The sequence below is a fragment of the Hyalella azteca genome, unplaced genomic scaffold (assembly GCF_000764305.2).
Source record: "Hyalella azteca isolate HAZT.00-mixed unplaced genomic scaffold, Hazt_2.0.2 contig10672, whole genome shotgun sequence".
NCBI classification, from domain to species: Eukaryota; Metazoa; Arthropoda; class Malacostraca; order Amphipoda; family Hyalellidae; genus Hyalella; species Hyalella azteca.
In genome coordinates this window covers 642,976-664,264 of record NW_025940701.1, presented here as the reverse complement: position 1 = coordinate 664,264, position 21,289 = coordinate 642,976, and the positions used below count along the sequence as shown (strand labels likewise).

The window sequence follows — 21,289 nt, the reverse complement described above, 5'->3', positions numbered from 1 at the left end:
CATCTGCAACGGCTGTCGGCATCTGTAGCTATAGCTAGAGCGCTGCTCTTGTAGCGCTGCTCTTGTAGCGCTGCTCTTGTAGTACTGTTCACTTTATCTCAGTGTTACATCTTAATCACGCTTCACGCTCATTATTTTTTATCTCTCGTCTCACTGTATATAGTTTCTCAGGCCCGTGCGGCCTGTTGAAGCACGCTTCTCATTTGGTTAGGTTAGGTTAGGTTAGATTAGATTAGATTAGATTAGTTTAGATTAGGCTAGTTTAGATTAGGTTAGGTTAGATTAGGTTAGGTTAGATTAGGTTAGGTTAGATTAGGTTAGGTTAAGTTAGGTTAGGTTAGATTAGGTTAAGTTAGGTTAGATCAGGTTAGGTTAGGTTTAATGTTGTGTCTTGTCAAAGTCTTGTTTTCTCGCTGATGATGCGGGCGAGCGAAGTGCCCTGGTCAGGGCTATGACCTCAATGTAGGTTTTCTGGTCGGCTACTCAGGAGACTGATGCTTATTTGACCCAACCATTTTGTTGGGACTTTGAAAAATACTTCCAAATGATCTCTTCCGTATTCTGTAGGTGGTTGCAATTCCGTTCATAGATTACTTTAGACAATCGTTCAAACGTTGGGTTATGATTTGTAGCTTCCGACGGTTTTATATAAGGACGAATGGTGAAGAAGTAATGACTGTACAAAGGGTGTGGTGCAGCCGTGATAATACAGTGTGTTGTACAGGAAAGTTATGACTGTACAAGGGATATGGTGCGGCTGTGACTGTACAAAGGGTGTGGTGCAGCCGTGATGATACTGTGTGTTGTACAGGAAAGTTATGACTGTACAAGGGATATGGTGCGGCTGTGACTGTACAAAGGGTGAGGTGCAGCCGTGATGATACAGTGTGTTGTACGAGGATAAGTTATTATTGTACTAGGGGTGTGGTTCAGTCACGGTTGGTACAGTCAGTGTTATACAGGAAAAAGTGATGACTCTATAGTAAAGGTGTGGTGCAGCCGTATCTGGCACAACATGTGTTAATATATACAAGCTGTATCGGTGGCTGCATTTGTATGGGTGTGTGATGCTCATTCAGCATTCTTGGGTGTACCTGGATAGCTTCTTCATCTCTTGCTTCATTTCTGTGTGTGATGAGTGTCTTGCTTCTTAAAACGTCTGTTTTTATTCTGCTTGGAACTTCAATTTGTAGATCGATGTTCTTAGAAAGCCAAACTCGTGGACTTCATTCTGATATTGTATAATTTTTACCATCATTTCTGTTCGTTGTTCTCTTGTTTTCGTTGGCCATCGAACTACTTCTGATCCGGCTGGCTTGTCTTATCTTGACACGTGCCGCCAGAGGATGCTAATTATAACGTGTAATTATAATATTATACTATTATAATATACAATTATAATAATATAATTATATATAATAATAGATCTTGGAAACTTGGAAAGTGTAGAACGATCGAAATTGATGTTGTAAGTGACGAAGATATTACGTTATGCATGAAATTGTTCACGTAGGATTATTTTCTTTACGTCATTGTCGATGCTGGCTAGTAGTTTCATGCCGTACTTTTACTCTCGTTTGTCTTTGATAAATATTTTATTCTGTCTCTTCTATAAAAGGTGCACGTAGAGCGGTTTTTATACACATTTTTTTGGATCTCAGTCGCGCGTGAATGTTACCGAGATGTTTTGCCTTTGCTATCTCTTCAAACTTGCTGATCTAACCTATGCGGAAGTTTCTTTTTTAAGCTGATTATTACGGATGATATTACTGATATTTTAGCATGATACGCTAAAGAATTTTAAGATGTTCGTATGTTCTTGAGCTGGAATTTGTGTGTAGCCGAATTATTTTTTTTACTTACAATAATATTATACTCGGTTGAATCAAATCATCAATTGGCAACCTATATAATTTCCTATTTTCAAAATCAATAAATGCTGTAATCATAAAAATACCTATATATTAAAACTACTGCCCTATAATTTTAATTACTAGTTACTAATAGTACTGAGTAGTTTACACTTGTTATATATTTGGTTTACAGAGCGTCTCCGTAGCATGGATGGCTCCGGAGTGAATTGATTCATCAATTTGCAACCTATTAATTCCCTATTCTCAAAATCAATAAATTTGTAATCAGGAAAATATATATTAAAACTATTGCACTACCTGGTATTATTTTGGTCACAGGTTACTAACAGTACCGAGTATTTTACAGTTGTTATATATTTGGTTGTTAGCATCGATCGCCGGTTTTTGCCCCCATGACTACATCACTGCATCGTCTCATGGTTAATGTTGTGCTACCCATGTTAGGTATACTGCAGTAGTGCAATCTGCCATTGCAACTGCATTGATCTGCACGATCAACATGCACTGCACGCTATGTTAACGTTCATGGTCGTTACGCTGGATCATTTTTTGTTGTTAATCATGCTATTTAATTTTCTTCATTAGAGTTTTGATTCAATTTTCTGCATATGAGTTATTTGAAAGAAATGTTACTCATGGATTCCCATTTCTGTGGTCGACGTCGTAGAATAAATGATATTCTAGTGACAGCAAATGTATTTAGCACACATTACACAAGTGTTTTTATTTTTAGCACGCATGTGTTTCAGCATACATAACTCAAGTGTTTAGGCATACATTACACAAGTGTTGCAGTATATACGTCACAAAGTTGCGCGTAACCTCGATAAATATTCAAACGTTCTCTTTGCGAGACACAAGTTAATATTTATTAAATAATTATGACATTGACAGACATTAAGTGTGGGTAAGGCAACGATACTAAACATAATGCACGAAAGTCACGTAGCTGCAGAGCATGGCTGCTTTTATGCATTTGGTCAGCGATTGTAGCTGCGTTTATAACCTAATGTAAACTTTACCTTTTTTACTGTAGCAATTAAACATAATCTCTATTATGAACTTCAACTGTATAACAATGGGAACGTTGCCGTCAGTCTGGAGTAAACTTGAGCACCTACTTTACTGTCACTATTGAAACTTAATCTCTATTATGTACTTAAAATGTAGAACAATGGAACGTTGCTGTCAGTCTAGAAGTCTGGACGTGTTGCCAGCGATTGTAGCTGCGTTTATAACCCAATGTAAACTTAAGCATATACTTTACTGTCACTTTTAAACATAATCTATATTATGCGCTTAAACTGTATAACAATGGGAACGTTACCTTCAGTCTGGAGTAAACTTGAGCACCTATTTTAATGTAGGACAAATGTAAATTCCCATTTTCAATGCTTGAAACCATCTCAAAGATAATCTCTATTATGCGCTTAAATTGTATAACAATGGGAACGTTGCTGTCAGTCTGGATGTCTGGAAGAGTTGCGGGCACTCGTCCTTCGCCCATTGCACATTCACATACACATTCGACCTCATTCCTGATGTCAGTAACAACGAACGTAGCGGCCTTGACAGCCGCACAGAGGCGTGGCCCTCTACATGCAGTGTGAGGGTCTCTAGCGTGAGACCTCTCTTCCTGCATGCTAACGAGGCGGTTAACGTTTTCAGGATGTCGTTACGTCATTTTACGTTGTATTTCGTTCATGTTTTACCGTTGTAATTCGTTCATTTTTTCACGTTGGATTTCGTTCATATTTTCACGTTGTATTTCGTTCATAGTTTCACGCTGTATTTCGTTCATATTTTCGCGTTGTATTTCGTTCATGTTGTATTTCGTTCATATATGTTTTAACGTTGTATTTCGTACATAGTTTCGCGTTTTATTTCGTTCATATTTTCACGTTATATTTCGTTCATGTTGTATTTCGTTCACAGTCTCACGATGTATTTCGTTCATTTTTTCACGTTATATTTCGTTCATATTTCCACGTTGTATTTCGTTCACGTTTTCGCTTTGTATTTCGTTCATATTTTCACGCTGTATTTCGTTCATGTTGTATTTCGTTCACAGTTTCCCGTTGTATTTCGTTCATTTTTTCACGTTATATTTCGTTCATATTTCCACGTTGTATTTCGCTTTTACTTTAATTTCAAGTGGTACGGTTAGCCTAATTTTTGTTTTTACGCCGGCCTCAAGTCGAGAGGGTATATACGTCGTATTAAGTATATACGTCGTATTAATAAACACGCGCTGATAGCATTTCCGAGGCTAAGCGTGTCCTTGCCAAACTCATGGCAGTTAGTCAAAAATAAATCGTTCCCGATAGTTTCTAGTCTTTCCTAGATTTTTTGTTCATTTCCCCCAGTTTTTGGTATGTTAATTGTTTTACCTTGAACTAAAAATGGCAATAGAAACTTTACTTTTAGAAAATACACTATAATAGTTAGTTGACCTTTCATGTAGGTACCATAATTAAGGAAATGCTCGAGCAACTTTCCAGGTCTACTGAATACATTTCTGGTGAAATGAAGAAATGCGACGCATACCGTTTCTCTTTGTATGTTGATATGCTAGAAATTATGAGTATGTCTTATGACGCATCATATGCAATCACAGTTGACGATAGACTATAGTACATGCTAATATATTACGTTATTATAAATAATGTTATATATTAATTAATAATAATAATAATAGACGATTTTACATGCTATGGCTTACGTGACATCTTATTAATCAAGAAATAATGCTCATAAAATCATCACTGAAGGTCCTATAAAGGGTTTTAATTAGCCCTGCCCTGAGACCGGTTATTATTCGGCCCGCTTTTCTCTACAAGCTAGGTGCGGGCACATGCCTGTAGTATTAGCTCATTTGATCTTAACCATCTACCGCCATATGTCACTCTCCAGGAACACAACTTTCAACTGAAATTATACGTAAACTGTTGAGTGTAGCAACCTGAGGACGTTTGTACGCAACAGAGAACATTTTAAAGTTGTCGTACGTGGCGGCAAATTGTACGTAAACTATTGAGTGTAGCAACCTGAGGACGTTTGCACGCAACAGAGAACATTTTAAAGTTGTCGTACGTGGCGGCAACCATCAGTGCAAGTCATTTTGCGCTCACTAGAACGTATCCTTTTTGGGAAGTAGGCGCGTGACAATATTGCTCCGGTTACTCATGTCAGGCGGTTAATGTTGGCCCCACCTGCATCTCAACAACCTTATAATTATTTATCCCCGTGACAACATGCATAAATATTATCCATTGTGAAACCTCGTGCATATCATACAACAAGTTGGTATTTGTTGGCTTTCATGGAAGTGCTCAATATACAAGAGGTCAAATTACAGCAGCGGAGCAACGACCGAGTCATCTTGCAGACACTACCTCTCAAGGATGCACCTAATATGATGCTAGATTTTTTCTTTTAAATTCCCATGTTTAACGTGCATTTATTGGTTAATTTCTAGCTCATATAATGGGCAGTAGGTAATGATTTTCTCCTTTTCTGCGTTTCGCTTTCAATAAATTATAAATGTTTGAATGAGTAGAAAAATTCAATAATAGTAGGTACATATGTTTTATTTTATTTAATAAGAACATGAGACTCGACGCTTACCATCCCATTGTATGCATTGCACAGATGCATATTACTTACAAAGTTGCACGTGTTGTGAATCGCTGATTCATGGCCATGGCCAATGATCTGGCTTCCAGTAGAATGCTAACATCCGTAATAGGTTTCTTAATTTATTAATATCAAATTTATATTTTATTTCTTAAGCAATTGCATGCTGCTAGTACAGGATGGGTGCACGCATGCATCAGTTGCTTGTCACATAATAGCATGATGCTCACGAACGCTGACTTGAAATTTTCAGGCTTAAGGCTTCGACATTATCATTATTTAAGTTATTGTGTTCAAATTATTGAACGTGTTGGATACAGAGTGATGCAATTATCAGTAAATATGTTTTGAATCTCCCACCATTTCATGTCGAATTTTTCTACAATTGCCTATTGTTTACGCTATTATAACGTTTACGTTATTATGTCGTTTACGTTATTAAGTCGTTTTTCGTTATTATTACGTTTGCGTTATTATAACGTTTACGTTATTATGTCGTTTACGTTATTAAGTCGTTTTTCGTTATTGTTACCTATGACGTTAATGCAGGAAATTTGTCGCACAGCACCATTGGTCATGAGACATCCATAGGTATACCTTGAAGCATCGCTAACAAATTTCCAAATTAACAAAGTGCTAGTGGAACCGGTTAATGATTTATTTTTTCACACATTCGATATTCATGTTATCAAAGCTAATGACGATATTGCGTATTGTCGCCCGATCCGCATTCCTCTTTTGAATTGATCTAACCAATTTTAGTCGTCAAACCTGGATTAGCGAGCACCGTATCATTGTTAGAGAATGTAGGCTGAAGCGTCCATTCGTGAATCTTCTGGAGACTTTCAGGCTCAAGCTTCCAATTGAAAATTTTCATAGACTAATCGCCGGCCGACGATAATCCGACGGTTGTCCGTCGATAATCCTACGAAAATTTACAACGGAGCATCATTTGGATGAAATCAATGAAACGCTCCATTGTTTGACTTTCACTTGCCAGATTCAGTGTGGCTGTCTTCTTGATTTTTTCCAGAACCAGAGACAGCTTCCTAGTAGAACTTTAGCTCGGTATTGAGCGCTGCAGTGAACCAAGCCGTGATTTTCACTTCCTTCTATTGTATTGTGCTACTGTATATTGCTACTGTATATTGTAGTGCAGGAGCACAATGTGCTACTTTCTATTGGTCCTTCTGCTCTTAAGTTTAATATTGTTTTGGTACTGCTTCCCCTTGTGTCCTAAATTAGTTCTATAGATATTAGGTATTAATTAGTTCTATGAACTTGAACTATCGTCAGTCTTGAAAAGATCCGGTCAAATGACACGATTTTAGATCTTCTGCGAACAAGTAACGAAAAGTACACGCATCGGCGACAGGCCACATCAGGCCTACACTTCAGCGCCGACATCACTATTTTATGTTATCTTATGTTGTGTTATGTTTTATATAACATCTGGCACTGTAGATCTTGTAGTTTTTACAGCGATGTCATTTAGTTAGCACTACTGCAATTCTGGCAGTGTTTATGGGTGTCGGTGCCACACGTACGTAGTACACATTATTATTTGTACTTCAGGTTCTACAAAGGAGATGTTAGGGTGGCATATACCTCGTCCATTAACCAGCCATGTGTTGGACTCACGTGGTTACTACGGGGAGCCTAGGGTTTCCTGAAAGTGTTGGTGCCCTCTCATGCCTTAAGACTGCGTGCCGCCAAACCTAAGAATTTCCTGTATCAGGGTAGCGCCTAGAATACCTTCTCTTACCCATCTTACATCGGTCTTACTCATGACAGCATCATGAACGGTCTTACTCATCACAGGCTACGATTGATCTTACTCATCATACTTGACGATTGGTCTTAATCATCACACTTTACGATCGCTCTTACTCATCACACGCTACAATTTGTCTTACACATCACACGCTACGATTGGTCTTAATCATCACACGCTACGATCGGTCTTACACATCACACGCTACGATCGGTCTTACTCATCACACGCTAAGATCGGTCTTACACATCACGCGCTACGATCGGTCTCACACATCACACGCTACGATCGGACTTACTCATCACACGCTAAGATCGGTCTTACGCATCACACGCTACGATCGGTCTTACACATCACACGTTACGATTGGTCTTACACATCACACGCTACGATCGGTCTTACACATCACACGCTACGATCGGTCTTACACATCACCTGGCTAGATCGGTCTCACTCGATTATTACACACCACGTTCGGTCTCGATGAGCTTAGGTTTTACTCGTTAAAGTCAGAACGCTGATCTGTACCTGCGAAAGAAGTGTCTTGTCGCTTTAAACCTAAGTATGAAACTGCCACTCGTAATTGAATTGCTAAAAAAGCGGCTGATTCAGATTCAGTCTAGAGACGATGTCTTTAAGCCGGCCAAAAAAAAAAATGTTTATCCGTAGTGGAAAATTTTTGTGAGCAACGACGGCGGCTTTTACATTCATCAAAATAGCACTGAAGTCAAATGTTTGCATCTCATTAACGATGTCAGTTTGAATTATCGAGCAATATAGCCTGGGAGAAAGTATCAGGTGATTTATCAAATAATTTATCTAAAACATTTTCGGTGAATAGCAACCGTTATCTCCAGAAAAAAATAAAAAAAGAAGAAAAAAAACGTGTAAATAGCGTCGATCATTTCACAAAAAATGGAACCCACGACAAAGTGTTGTTTTTTTTTGCTTCTCTTCTCGCGGTAGAATAATTTTAAAACAAACTTATCCTTTAGACAACTCATGCCAAGGTTAAGCCTTTGTCTGCGGATGCATAAATAGTTGCGTATTCGTACCTAGAGGGCCTGGTAACGAGTGTTCCGGTCAACATAGATTAGCATGCAACGTGCAAGCACCAGACGCACGATATATTTCTAAAAAATGCGTTATATTAAGAAATATAACTCAGTACTCACTGCAGTGAGTGACCGAGAGCGCATTTTCTCGTCGACGAAGACTTGAGGTCACGGACGGACGGACGGACAGACAGACAGACGGACATGGCGAGCACAATAGTAGTGCATTTTATCCATAAATGAGAAAATGCGCTAAAAATTGTGCATCGTTTTCGGCATCTGATATTTTTTAAAAAATTATGCATCGTTTTCGGCATCTGATATTTATTAAAAAATTATGCATCGTTTTCGGCATCTGATATTTATTAAAAAAGTATGCATCGTTTTCGGCATCTGATATTTATTAAAAAAGTATGCATCGTTTTCGGCATCTGATATTTATTATTACTCGATTCAGTCAAAAGATTATGGATTCAAATGTCCTAATTTGAATTAAATATAGTACCTACCTATATATTATTTCCACATTTTATGTACAAATATACAAGGTATACATGTTGCAATTTTCTAGGTATTTCTGAGACTGTTCATAGTGTTTACTTTGTTTACATAGTGTAGTGTCCTTTTCCTGTCGGCGCGCGCTGTTGAAAACGTTGGTCGTATCAGCGGCGGTACAAAGAAGGCATTCATTTGCCACCTATAACTCGCCTATGTCGGGAGTTGAAGCAATCGATGTTAGTGCTTGTAACTAATTGTAAGTGCTTGTAGCGAGTGTGGTTAGTGGTCGTAGCAAGTTTTCAGTGCTTGTAACTAATTGTAAGTGCTTGTAGCGAGTGGTTAGTGGTCGTAGCAAGTTTTCAGTGCTTGCAACAAATTGTAAGTGCTTGTAGCGAGTGGTTAGTGGTCGTAACAAGTTTACAGTGCTTGTAACTAATTGTAAGTGCTTGTAGCGAGTGGTTAGTGTCGTAGCAAGTTTTCAGTGCATGTAACAAATTGTTGATGCTTGGAAAAAGTTGTTAGGTGTTAAATGTTGAAGATGTAGGTACTATAGTTTTCAAGGGCCATACCTGTTATAAACTTGTAGTCGTGTTTATTTATTACTTTTTTCTGCGTCACGGCTATTGTTGTCGTCCATTTAAATTATCTTCATACAACGATAGGTCAATAGTTACTAAATTTAATGATGTCAAATACGGCTGTATAGGATGAAAAAATTATTACATTTCAATACCGTTTATAAATAAAATAAGTTCGGAATCCAGTGAAGTTTGATTATATGTGCTCATTCCTACAGTTATACTGACCTGCAGACAGCTTTTGTACGCATTTTTACAGGTATACTGACCTGCAGACAGCTTTTGTACGCATTTTTACAGGTATACTGACTTGTAGACAGGTTTTGTACGCATTTTTACAGGTATACTGACTTGTAGACAGGTTTTGAGCCTACAGGTGCAGTGACTGCATGCTCATTGCTCGTGGCTATCCTTCGTATGTATAACAAGCGGATGTGTTTCCTGTGTGATGGCAAGGACATGTGTACCGCCTTATCTTACTCACCATCTCTGTATCTCACTCACCATCTCTGTATCTCACTCACCATCTCTGTATCTCACTCACCATCTCTGTATCTCACTCACCATCTCTGTATCTCACTCACCATCTCAGTATCTCACTCACCATCCATGCAATTACTCACCATCATCTTATCCTGGTCACTATTGCCTTGGTTCTCACTCTGTTGCCTTATTTATTTCCGTATGACCTCATCTCTTTCTCCGCCAAGTGATATCGTGAAGTTTGATGAACCTTTCTGCAATTTGGCTGCAATGTTATTCCTAATGCCATCTCAAGTGTACTTACTGCTAACAGTGTACTACTACAACTTATTACCTGCATTTAGATCACAATGTACTGACTGTACACATGGATGTACCAGCTCTAATTTATCTACTGTTATTTAAACATATATTCCATATACAATTTATTACCTGCACTTAGATTACAATGTACTGACTGTACACATGGATATACCAGCTCTCATTCATCTAGCAGGCTGTTATTTCATCATGTACTCCACATACAACTTATTGCCTGCACATTGGACCACAATGTACTGACTGTACACATGGATGTACCAACTCTCATTCATCTATAGGCTGTTACTTCATTATATACTCCACACTACAGGAACCTATTTCGACTTTTTCTTTCGCACTGTTTGTCACGGTAGTAGTGTATAGCAATTCAGTAAACGCATTGCTGCATGCGCATTATAAATGTTCTAAGTTGTACACAATCTATTTATTTTTATAGTGGTTGTCTCCAAATTTCAAGGTAAACTCGCTAAAGCGTTTTTTTTGGGGGATGAAGATATGATCATTCGAAACGCTCTGAAGTGCTAAATCTTTTATGATCATATTCAAAATTGTCGCCTTTTGTGATGAATGAGCGAAGATTCTTTATGTTGAACGCATGTTTTATGTTGAACGCATGTTTACACGTAACGAGCGCTGTTATCTCTTCGGTAGCATTGGTAAAATTTCAAGCGAAAACTGCATCCTATGGTGAAAACCAGCGGCTTGATAAGTCTGGCTGCGCCATTGTTGCTGCCGTGCCAGGGGCCGTTCTGTGACAAAGCGTCGTTACTGTTCATTCAGTGCTGGCCGCTATACATTTTTAGTGCACAATCTACAGTGTACAACATAAGTGCCGGTAAGTCACACTACACAAACTACAGCGCACGAACTACAATGCTTGAACTACAGTGCACTTGCTACAGTACACACGCTACAGAGCGCGAGCTGCAATGAAAAAGCTACAGTGTGTTAGCTACAACGGTAAAGTTACATTTCTTGAGCTACAGTGCGCAAGCTACGGCGGCAAAGTTACAGTTCATAAGCTACATTGCGCAAGCTACAGCGGAAAAATTAATGTGCGTAAGCTACAGCGGCAAAGTTACACTTCATAAGCTACAGTGCCTGCAATTTAAGTTACGTACCGGCAAGAGGCCTTGTGGGAGCGAAAGAAGGTTGTGCTATTCAATGTTGCTGCTACTTTTTTCCCACGGTCATTGTACGCCGCTGGTCTCTGCCTCACTGAGTGCTGAGTTGAGGCTGGAATGGTTGAATTGTTATAGCGTTTTCTCCTCATCAGTGGCCTTAAGCCTGGTTTCCAATTTAATAGACTGAATTGCTCTGTACCATCGCATTAAGTTCAGACACAGAATTGGCATCGATTGGTTGCTGATGGACGGTCGATGGAAATCAATTTGATTGCTATCAGAGAGATCCTATAAACGCTCTTTCTTTGAATTGTCCTTCCATGCAAGTTCGCATAATGGTTTGGACTAGAATTCTTTGTTTACCCTGTGAAAAGTTGCGTTCTATGTCCTCGCATGCGAATACCTGACCTCGATCCTACTTAATTAACTACTTTCGTATTGTCCTACATGATTGACGTAAGGCTACGATGTCGTATTGTTGTAAGCTGCAGATGACGTACTGTCGTAAAGCGTTGTTGGCGCTGCTGTGAAAGCCTTGACGTTCACGTAAAACCGCGATGTCTTATTCTTGTAAGCCACGATAACGTACTGTCGTAAAGCTTTGTTGGCGCTGATGTGAAGGCCTTGTCGTTGACGTAGAGCCGCGATGTCGTATTGTTGTAAGCCACAGATGACGTACTGTCGTAAAACGTTGTTGGCGCTGCTGTGAAGGCCGCGCGTCTCGCTCGCTGTGCCTGGCGCTCGTAATATATAATATGTATAACGTATTGTATAGATTATAAAAAGATTATTCATAAAAGATTATACATATTACGTAGGTAATGTGTATAACCAGTTCATCACTTCAGCTGATCGCTGTTTTGGAACTGACACCAATTGTGGGTGATGTCACCACGCTGGTGCGTGCGAGTCATGTATGGCTCACAACAATCAACGTATAGACCGAAAATTCAATGCATAATGCAGAACTAATAAGAGGTATTGGAGCTTCTACATCCTAATGTTCCTATTTACTTCTACCTCCTAATGTTCCTTCCTAACCACGTTATCGTTAACCATCAGTGAACGTGAAGAAGTGTATTTATACGCACTGCAATACTGCCTTGCTTGTGTTTCAGCGCTTTGTATGGCTCACAAAAATCAACGTATAGACCGAAAATTCGATGCATAATGCAGAACCCAATAAGTGATATTGGAGCTTCTACATCCTAATGTTCCTATTTACTCAGCATTATTTCCGACTGGCCAATTTGCCGTTAGCCATCAGTGAACGTGAAGAAGTGTATTTATATATCTCAGTGCAAGTGTGTCTTGCTTGTGCTTCAGCGCTTTGTATGGCTCACAAAAATCAATGTATACACCGAAAATTCGGTGCATAATGCTGAACTAATATAAGTTATATTGGAGCTTCTACTACATCCTAATGTTCCTATTTACTCAGCATTATTTACGACTGACCAAGTTGCCGTTATCCATCAGTGAACGTGAAGAAATGTTGCATACGAATATTTATACGCACCGCAATATGCTGCCTTGCTGGTGCTTCAGCGCTTTGTATGGCTCACAAAAATCAATGTATATACCGAAAATTCAATGCATAATTCAGAACTATAATAAGTGTTATTGGAGCTTTACACCCTAATGTTCTTATTTATTTATATAAATGTGTATTTATACGCACTGCAATGCTGCCTTGCTTGTGCTTCAGTGGTTTTCACAGAAAGGAAGCATCGCGTGGAGATGATGCGGATTGCGGGAATCGCTCCCCCGAGTCACAAGGGAGGGGGAGTTTGTGAGGGTCGGGTGAGAGGGGGCTGAGGGTAAGGGGGAGAATGTAGGTGGGGGTCGTAAAGTTCAAGGGGAGTCCTGAGGCCGGCTTTTGCCCTCAACTTGACCTGACCAGCCGCCTTCCCCGCTCCCGTACTCCCTCCCTCTCCCTTCTTTCCCCTCTCTACTTCTCCACTCTCCTCTTCTCCCTCCCTCTCCCGTCACCTCTCTACTTCTCCACTCTCCTCTTCTCCCTCCCTCTCCTCTTCTCCCTCTCTACTTCTCTTCTCCCTCCCTCTCCTCTTCTCCCTCTCTACTTCTCTCTCCTCTTCTCCCTTCCTCTCCCTCGCTCCATGGATGCTACACTGCACCCACTGCGCGCTCCATGGATGCTACACTGCATCCACTGCACGCTTCTAGGCAGCTACCTAGTGCCCAAGCCCCACTGCACCCACTGCACGCTCCATTGCACTCACTGCACGACTCCCACCGCACCGCACCCACTGCACAAGCCTCACTGCACCCATTGCACATTCCTCAATGCACCCACTGCACGCTTAAAAGGAGCCCCACTGCACAAGCCCAAACAACGTACAGCACAGCTAACAGCTATGGTGCTGCTAGTCATCACAGTCACCGCTCTTGCTGCTCTCGATCTCCCCTCTGCATCACTGCTGCAGTGGTGCCGTTTATCACTGCAGCATCACAGCCATCACCGTGATAGCATCACAGTCATCACTGCAGCATCACAGCCATCACAGTCATCACTGCAGCATCACTGTCATCACAGCAGCATCACAGTCATCACAGTCATCACTGCAGCATCACAGTCATCACAGTCATCACAGCAGCAGAGTTTCCGCTGTGCTGTGCACCGGAAGGCTGTCGGCAGTTTGCGGCCTGTGTTCCGGAACTTCAGCCTAACCGCCGCCTTCCTTTATGAGATTACCTTCATTGCTGTTATTTATACTTGGATTTATATGGATTTATACTTACACATTTTTTATAGATTTTAACTTTGATTTTTTATAAATATATAGGTACTTGAATCTTTTATGGATTTATACTTAGATTTGTATGGATTTAAACTTTGATTTTTTATAGATTTAAACTTTAATTTTTTTATAGATTTGTACTTAGATCTTTTATGGATTTATACTTAGATTTTTTAGGGATTTATACCTAGATTTTTTATGGATTATACTTTGATTTTTTATGGATGTAAAGTTAGATTTTTATGGATTTATATACCTAGACTTTTCATGGATTTATACTTAGATTTTTTATGGATAGGTATATAATAAAATTTTGTATCGATTTATACATGAAATTTTTATGGAGATATACTTAAATTTTATATTGATTATACTTAGATTTATACTTTGATTTTATGGAAGCGATCAGGTATATTCTGGCTTATCCCAAAGCTTCGCCGGGGTTGCTTAACGTTAACTAAAAAATAATTTATTGCCTGGAAAATCTACCGTGAACGGCTCTTTTTTGTCCATGTTTTTGTCTTAACCATAAATTTGTGAATGTTATTCGGATGATTTAGTAACATTAAATTAAATGAATAAATTCACATTTGATCCGGATGTACGTATAGTTCTACAGGTCGAATTTCCTCAGAATCTCGTGTCAGCCGTAAATTTGTGATGATAAATTGTTTTAATTATGTATATACGATAACGAAATCAATTGGCTTCCTCTGTTTACTTGTAAACTTTGGTTGTGAATCGTGATAGTGAAGCTCTAGTGAATGCAGGCTGGCCGTGATAGTGACGCTAGAGGCTGGCCGTGATAGTGACGCTAGAGGCTGGCCGTGATANATATTAAATAATTATATTATAGCAAAATATTATCCCGTGATAGTGACGCTAGAGGCTGGTCGTGATAGTGACGCTAGAGGCCGCAGCTCTCGCCAGGTCTCCGCTTTCTCACGCCTCGTCCTGCGCTCTCACGCGTCGCTTGCTGCGCGCTAAATATTATCCCGTAAATATTAGCTTGCGAAATTATATTATATTATATAATATTTAAATACCTATATTAAATAATTATATTATAGCAAAATATTATCCCGTAAATATTAACTTGGGAAATTATATTATATTATATATAAGTATATTGAATAATTATATTCTAGCAAAATATTATGCAGTAAATATTAGCGTGCGAATTTATAGCTAATTATTATCCAGTAAATATCAGCTTCGAGAAATTATAGCTAATATTATCCAGTAATTGTAGTAAATAATAACTAATTTAGATTATTATTTAGTAGATTAGTAAAATGATAACTAATCGTCTCGTTTCTTCCCGAGATCATCTTTGTTTAAAAGAAGCCTTATACGTGTCATCTTTATCTGCAGCACTTTAAAAATCCTCTTCACATAAAGTTCAGAGCACAAGCACTTGTTTCCTCCACGTGACTCACAAACTTGACTACGATAAGTTGCTGGCATGTAACCGGGACTCTTCTAATCTATAACGTCATCATAAGAAACAATATGTCCTGAACGCTAAACTGTAACGTCATCATAAGAAACAATAATTGATATGAACACTATATTATAACGTCATCATAAGAAACAATAATTGTCCTGAACTCTAAACTGTAACGTCATCATAAGAAACAATATGTCCTGAATTCTAAACTATAACGTCATCATAATAAACAATAATTGTCCTGAACGCTAAACTGTAACGTCATCATAAGAAACAATAATTGTCCTGAACGCTAAACTGTAACGTCATCATAAGAAACAATAATTGTCCTGAACGCTGAACTATAACGTCATCATAAGAAACAATAATTGACCTAAACGCTGTTTGCTTGTTTATTAAGCTTCCTTAACGTTCTCAATATCTCATGATCATTGATATCTTGATATCTTGAAAACCATCAACACTGAAGGAATGGGACAAATTACAGTGATGAATAATTACGAATATGTTCTACTTAGCATACATGCGCAGGTCATATTAAATACAACGCTCACATGGTTTACACTGACGGGTGTTTGACAATGTTGCAGGTGTTTGACAATAATAATAATAATAATAATAATAATAATAATAATAATAATAATTATTGTTATATTACAGGTGTCTGACAATAATAATAATAATTATCATTATATTTCAGGTGTTTGACAATAATAATAATAATAATAATCATTATATTACAGGTGTTCAACAACGTGTATGTGTTCCGTCACCGACGCCTCGCCCGCCGCTCCGCCAGCCCGTCAGTACACCATCACCGCCAGCTGCACAAACACCCCAAGGTAAGCAGGCATTAGTTCTCAGTGGATCGCTGGTATTTACATGAAGTTATATACAATTTTTATGCAGATACATGAGCCTATTAGTATCTGAAGGTAGATACATAAAGCTAGCTATTTGTATCTAAAGTTATAGTAACTTGATTTAATGTCATTGGATATTAGTACCTATGTAATGCTGTTATCATATTCATTATTGCTGCCCTCACCCTGTACCCTCAACTCTACGCAGGTGCTGTGGGCACAGCAGCAGCAGGTGCCCTCATTTGTAATGCTACCCTCACACTGTACCCTCACCCTGTACTCTCACCCTGTACCCTCAGCCTGTACCCTCACCCTGTACCCTCACCCTGTGCCCTCACCCTGTACCCTCACACTGTACCCTCACACTGTACTCTCACACTGTACTCTCACCCTGTACCCTCACCCTGTACCCTCACCCTGTACCCTCACCCTGTACCCTCACCCTGTACCCTCACCACAGGTACAGTGGGCACAGCAGCAGCAGGTGCTGAGGCGCAGTAAGCGGGACTTCCTGCAGCTGCAGCAGCTCCCAGCCTCCAGCTTCTACCCTCTCTCTCCTGGCCGCTACCGTCACGACCAGACGCATGACTTCCCTAGTACCAACCTCAACGACCCTCAGTGGCCGCAGATGTGGTACTTGGTACGTCGGTGTGGTGACAGTGGCCTCAGATGTGGTACCTGGTACGTCTGTGTGGTGACTGGTACGTATGTGTGGTGACAGTGGCCACAGATGTGGTACCTGGTACGTCTGTGTGGTGACTGGTTCGTCGGTGTGGTGACAGTGGCCTCAGATGTGGTACCTGGTACGTCTGTGTGGTGACAGTGGCCACAGATGTGGTGCTTGGTACGTCCGTGTGGTGATAGTGGCCACAGATGTGGTGCCTGGTACGTCGGTGTGGTGACAGTGGCCTCAGATGTCGTACCTGGTACGTCAGTGTGGTGCCCGGTACGTCGCTGTAGTACGTTGCTACTAGTAAGTGTGGAACTGCTATGGTATTCAATGCGCTCTGGTGCGTACTCGTTCGCGATGATGTGTGTACTGTGGTACTGTGATGCATATTGCACTGTGGTACATTGCCCGTTGTGGTAATGGTCCACTGCGTTACTCATGATACCCACGGGGTGCCACAGAACCGCGGGCTGGGGCTGGACATGCGGGTAGAGCAGGCGTGGGCGGCGGGGGTCACGGGCAAGGGGGTCGTGGCCACCATACTGGACGACGGGCTCGAGAAGAGCCACCCGGACCTCATCAGGAACTACGTGAGTCTTCATTATCTCTTATTTATTAATTGATCACTATAATATTTCATTAATTGATGCTTATTATATCGGTATAATTCATGTAATTCATATATAATATTGGTATTATTCATGATCTCATCAGGAACTACGTGAGTCTTTTTACATTTTATTTATTAATTGATGCTTATAATAGTGGTATGATTCATGTAATTCATATATTATATTGGTATTATTCTTAATTTCATAAGGAACGACGTGAGTCTTGATTACTTCTTATTCATTAATTCATCGTTATTATATTGTTATCATCCATGTGTCTCTTCATACCTTACTCATCTCCACACACATCTGCCATGTGTTATATGCACCTGCTGCCATCAGTCACCCTTCTCTGCCACCACTCCCACTCCCACCCCACACCTACACACCCACCACCCACTACCCACACCCACCACCTCCACACCCACGCACCCACCACCCCAAAATTGTAGGGAAATAGTAGCTAATATTATTAAAGCGCGATGTATCAACCCGCCAGGACCCCGAGGCGTCATACGACTAATAATATTAATAATATAATAATTAGATAATAATAATATTACCCCGAGGCGTCGTACGACTGATAATATTAATAATATACATATATATGTATATTATATACATATATACATATGTAATAATTAGATAATAATATTAATTTATAATAATAAAATCACCCCTTAGGACCCCGAGGCGTCGTACGACGTGAACAACCGCGACAGCGACCCCGCCCCGCGCTACGACCTGTCCGACAGCAACCGCCACGGCACGCGCTGTGCCGGCGAGGTGGCGGCCGACGCCAACAACTCCATCTGTGCCGTCGGTGTGGCATACCAGGCCTCCATTGGCGGTCAGTTGTGGCTAATGTGGCTTACAAGGCCTCCATTGGCGGTCAGTTGTGGCTAATGTGGCTTACCAGGCCTCCATTGGCGGTCAGTTGTGGTAAATGTGGCATACCAGGCCTCCATTGGCGGTCAGTTGTGGTAAATGTGGCTTACCAGGCCTCCATTGGCGTTCAGTTGCTTGTGGCAACTGTGGCTTACCAGGCCTCCATTGGTGGTCAGTTGCCTGTGGCAAATGTGGCTTAGCAGGCCTCTATTGGCGGTCAGTTGTGGCTAATGTGGCTTACCAGGCCTCCATTGGCGTTCAGTTGCTTGTGGCTAATGTGGCTTACCAGGCCTCCATTGGCGGTCAGTTGCTTGTGGCTAATGTGGCTTACCAGGCCTCCATTGGCAGTCAGTTGCTTGTGGCTAATGTGGCTTACCAGGCCTCAATTGGCGGTCAGTTGCTTGTGGCTAATGTGGCTTACCAGGCCTTCATTGGCGGTCAGTTGCTTGTGGCTAATGTGGCTTACCTGGCCTCCATTGGCGGTCAGTTGCTTGTGGCTAATGTGGCTTACCAGGCCTCCATTGGCGGTCAGTTGCTTGTGGCAAATGTGGCAGGGAAATGGTCATGTCTGACCGCCATATCAATATGTCTGGGTACAGTTGTCTTGTCATGGTCATGTCTGACCGCCATGTCAATATGTCTAGGTGCAATTGTCTGGTCATGGGTACAATTAATTGTCTGGTCAGAGAAATGCATTTGTCTTTGACGACTCAGAGCCTTTGTTGTGACTTTGAGACCTGATATATAGTGGTTTAGTTTCATCTCAAAGACGTGTCTTAGGCTTGTCAAAGACATGTCGAAGTAACTATGGATTCATCATGTAATGTTTTAATGACAGCGAACATTATGATATTATTCCACATACCGACATGTAGAAGATTATGCACCATATCATTACAACATCCCGACAAATTGCTTGTAATGTATAATCTTTTAAATAGCGAACATTATGATATTAGACCATATGACGACATATAGAAGATAAAGTACCATTTTGCCGACAAATGGCTTGTAATTTATAATATTTTTAACAGCGAACATTATGACATTATTCCATATCTTGACCTATAAAAGATAAAGCACCATGGCATAACAAGATGACGACAAATGGCTTGTAATGTATGTATATAATGTTTTAATGACAGCGAACATCATCATAATATTCCACATATAACATGTAGAAGATAATGCACCATATCATAACAACATAACGTAAATGCACCATATAACAACGTAACGTAAATGCGCCATATCATAACAACATGACGACGTTAATACATCATATCATAACAACATAACGACGTATATGCACCATGTCATAACAAGATGCCGACAAAAGGCATGTCATTTACGCTGCATTCTTGTATCTCAGGCGTGCGGATGTTGGACGGCGACGTAACAGACGCGGTAGAGGCGCGGTCGCTAGCACTCAACCCTCAACACATCGACATCTACAGCGCCTCCTGGGGACCTGACGATGATGGCAAGACCGTTGACGGTCCCGGCGAGCTCGCCACGCGCGCCTTCGTCGAGGGCATTAATCATGTAGGTCCTAGTGCTGGGTAACCACTAATATGATATAATATTCACTAATAAGTAACCAATTTATTAGAGGTTGTTGCCTGTTTTCGGTAAAAACCATGTAGGTCCTAGTGCTGGGTAAACACTAATATAATATATTATTCACTAATAAGTAACAAACTAATTAGTGGTTGTTGCCTGTTTTCGGTAAAAACCATGTAGGTCTAGTGCTGGGTAACCACTGATATAATATATTATTCACTAATAAGTAACAAACTTATTAGAGGTTGTTGCCTGTTTTCGGTAAAACTTTTCTAGCGTGGCGTCCAAATGGTTGGGACTAGCAAATATTTGAGCCAAATTGCCTAATATATTGCAGGCATTAACCGTGTTTACCTAAGGGTCCTAGTGTTGGGTATACAAATTTATTAAAATAGAAGTGTCGGCACTGAAGAAATAGGCCCATGGCCTGTTGCCGATTCTTGAATTTTTCGTGACTTGATTCACAAGGGATCCGGCCTTTGGAACCCGATCTTTCCATAACTGACGATCGATTGAGAAAGCTGCTGTTTAGTGGCTGTTGAACTTTTTCGGTTACATTTTTCTAGCGTGGCGTCCAATGGTTGAGACCAGTAAATGTTTGAGCCATTTTACCTAATATTTTACTTTTGTTCCGTTACTTTTGTTCTTCTTCTCAATGTTTCCCGAAGTACTCCTGCATATTTAGCTAAGATCCCTACAATGTTGCATGCATTAACCGCGTTGGTCGTAGGCATTAAAGGATGCATGTCTTCTGAATATGCCTTATGAAATGTTTTTGTTAATTATCAATTAACTGCGTGTAGAAATTTATTAATGGAAGTGGCGCAGCCTTTTATCGGTAACACTTTTTTAGCGCAGCTTCAGATGGTTGAGGCAAATAATTCTATGAGCCATTTTCCTTATTTCTTGTATATCCCCGAAAAAAAAAAACAATTGAGAAGTCTTACATAGAGGTCAAAATTTTGCTCTACCTTTTGGTTATTTTTTTTACCGAATTGTAAGCGGTTGGAGGTTGATCAGTTGACATTTCAGTCGCTAAAGTCTGCATCACACTCTAGTTCTCATTTCGCGGAGCCACGCCATATTGTACAGAACTTAGGGTTAGGGTTTGAGTACTATCGGTTATAAGGCTGTGTCGG

At 40.3% G+C, this 21,289-nt stretch overlaps 1 protein-coding gene across 1 annotated transcript in view; it reads left to right on the top strand.

Moving 5' to 3' along the window:
- The window catches only part of LOC108671426 (furin-like protease 1, isoforms 1/1-X/2), a 69,711-nt gene that overhangs the window by 17,801 nt on the left and 30,621 nt on the right, over positions 1–21,289 (top strand). The window contains exons 2-6 of the mRNA XM_047882536.1: positions 16,299–16,397; positions 16,879–17,058; positions 17,550–17,678; positions 18,384–18,549; positions 19,960–20,132. Of these exons, the coding sequence (XP_047738492.1) occupies positions 16,299–16,397; positions 16,879–17,058; positions 17,550–17,678; positions 18,384–18,549; positions 19,960–20,132 (747 nt within the window). The remainder of the gene's footprint in view (positions 1–16,298; positions 16,398–16,878; positions 17,059–17,549; positions 17,679–18,383; positions 18,550–19,959; positions 20,133–21,289) is intronic.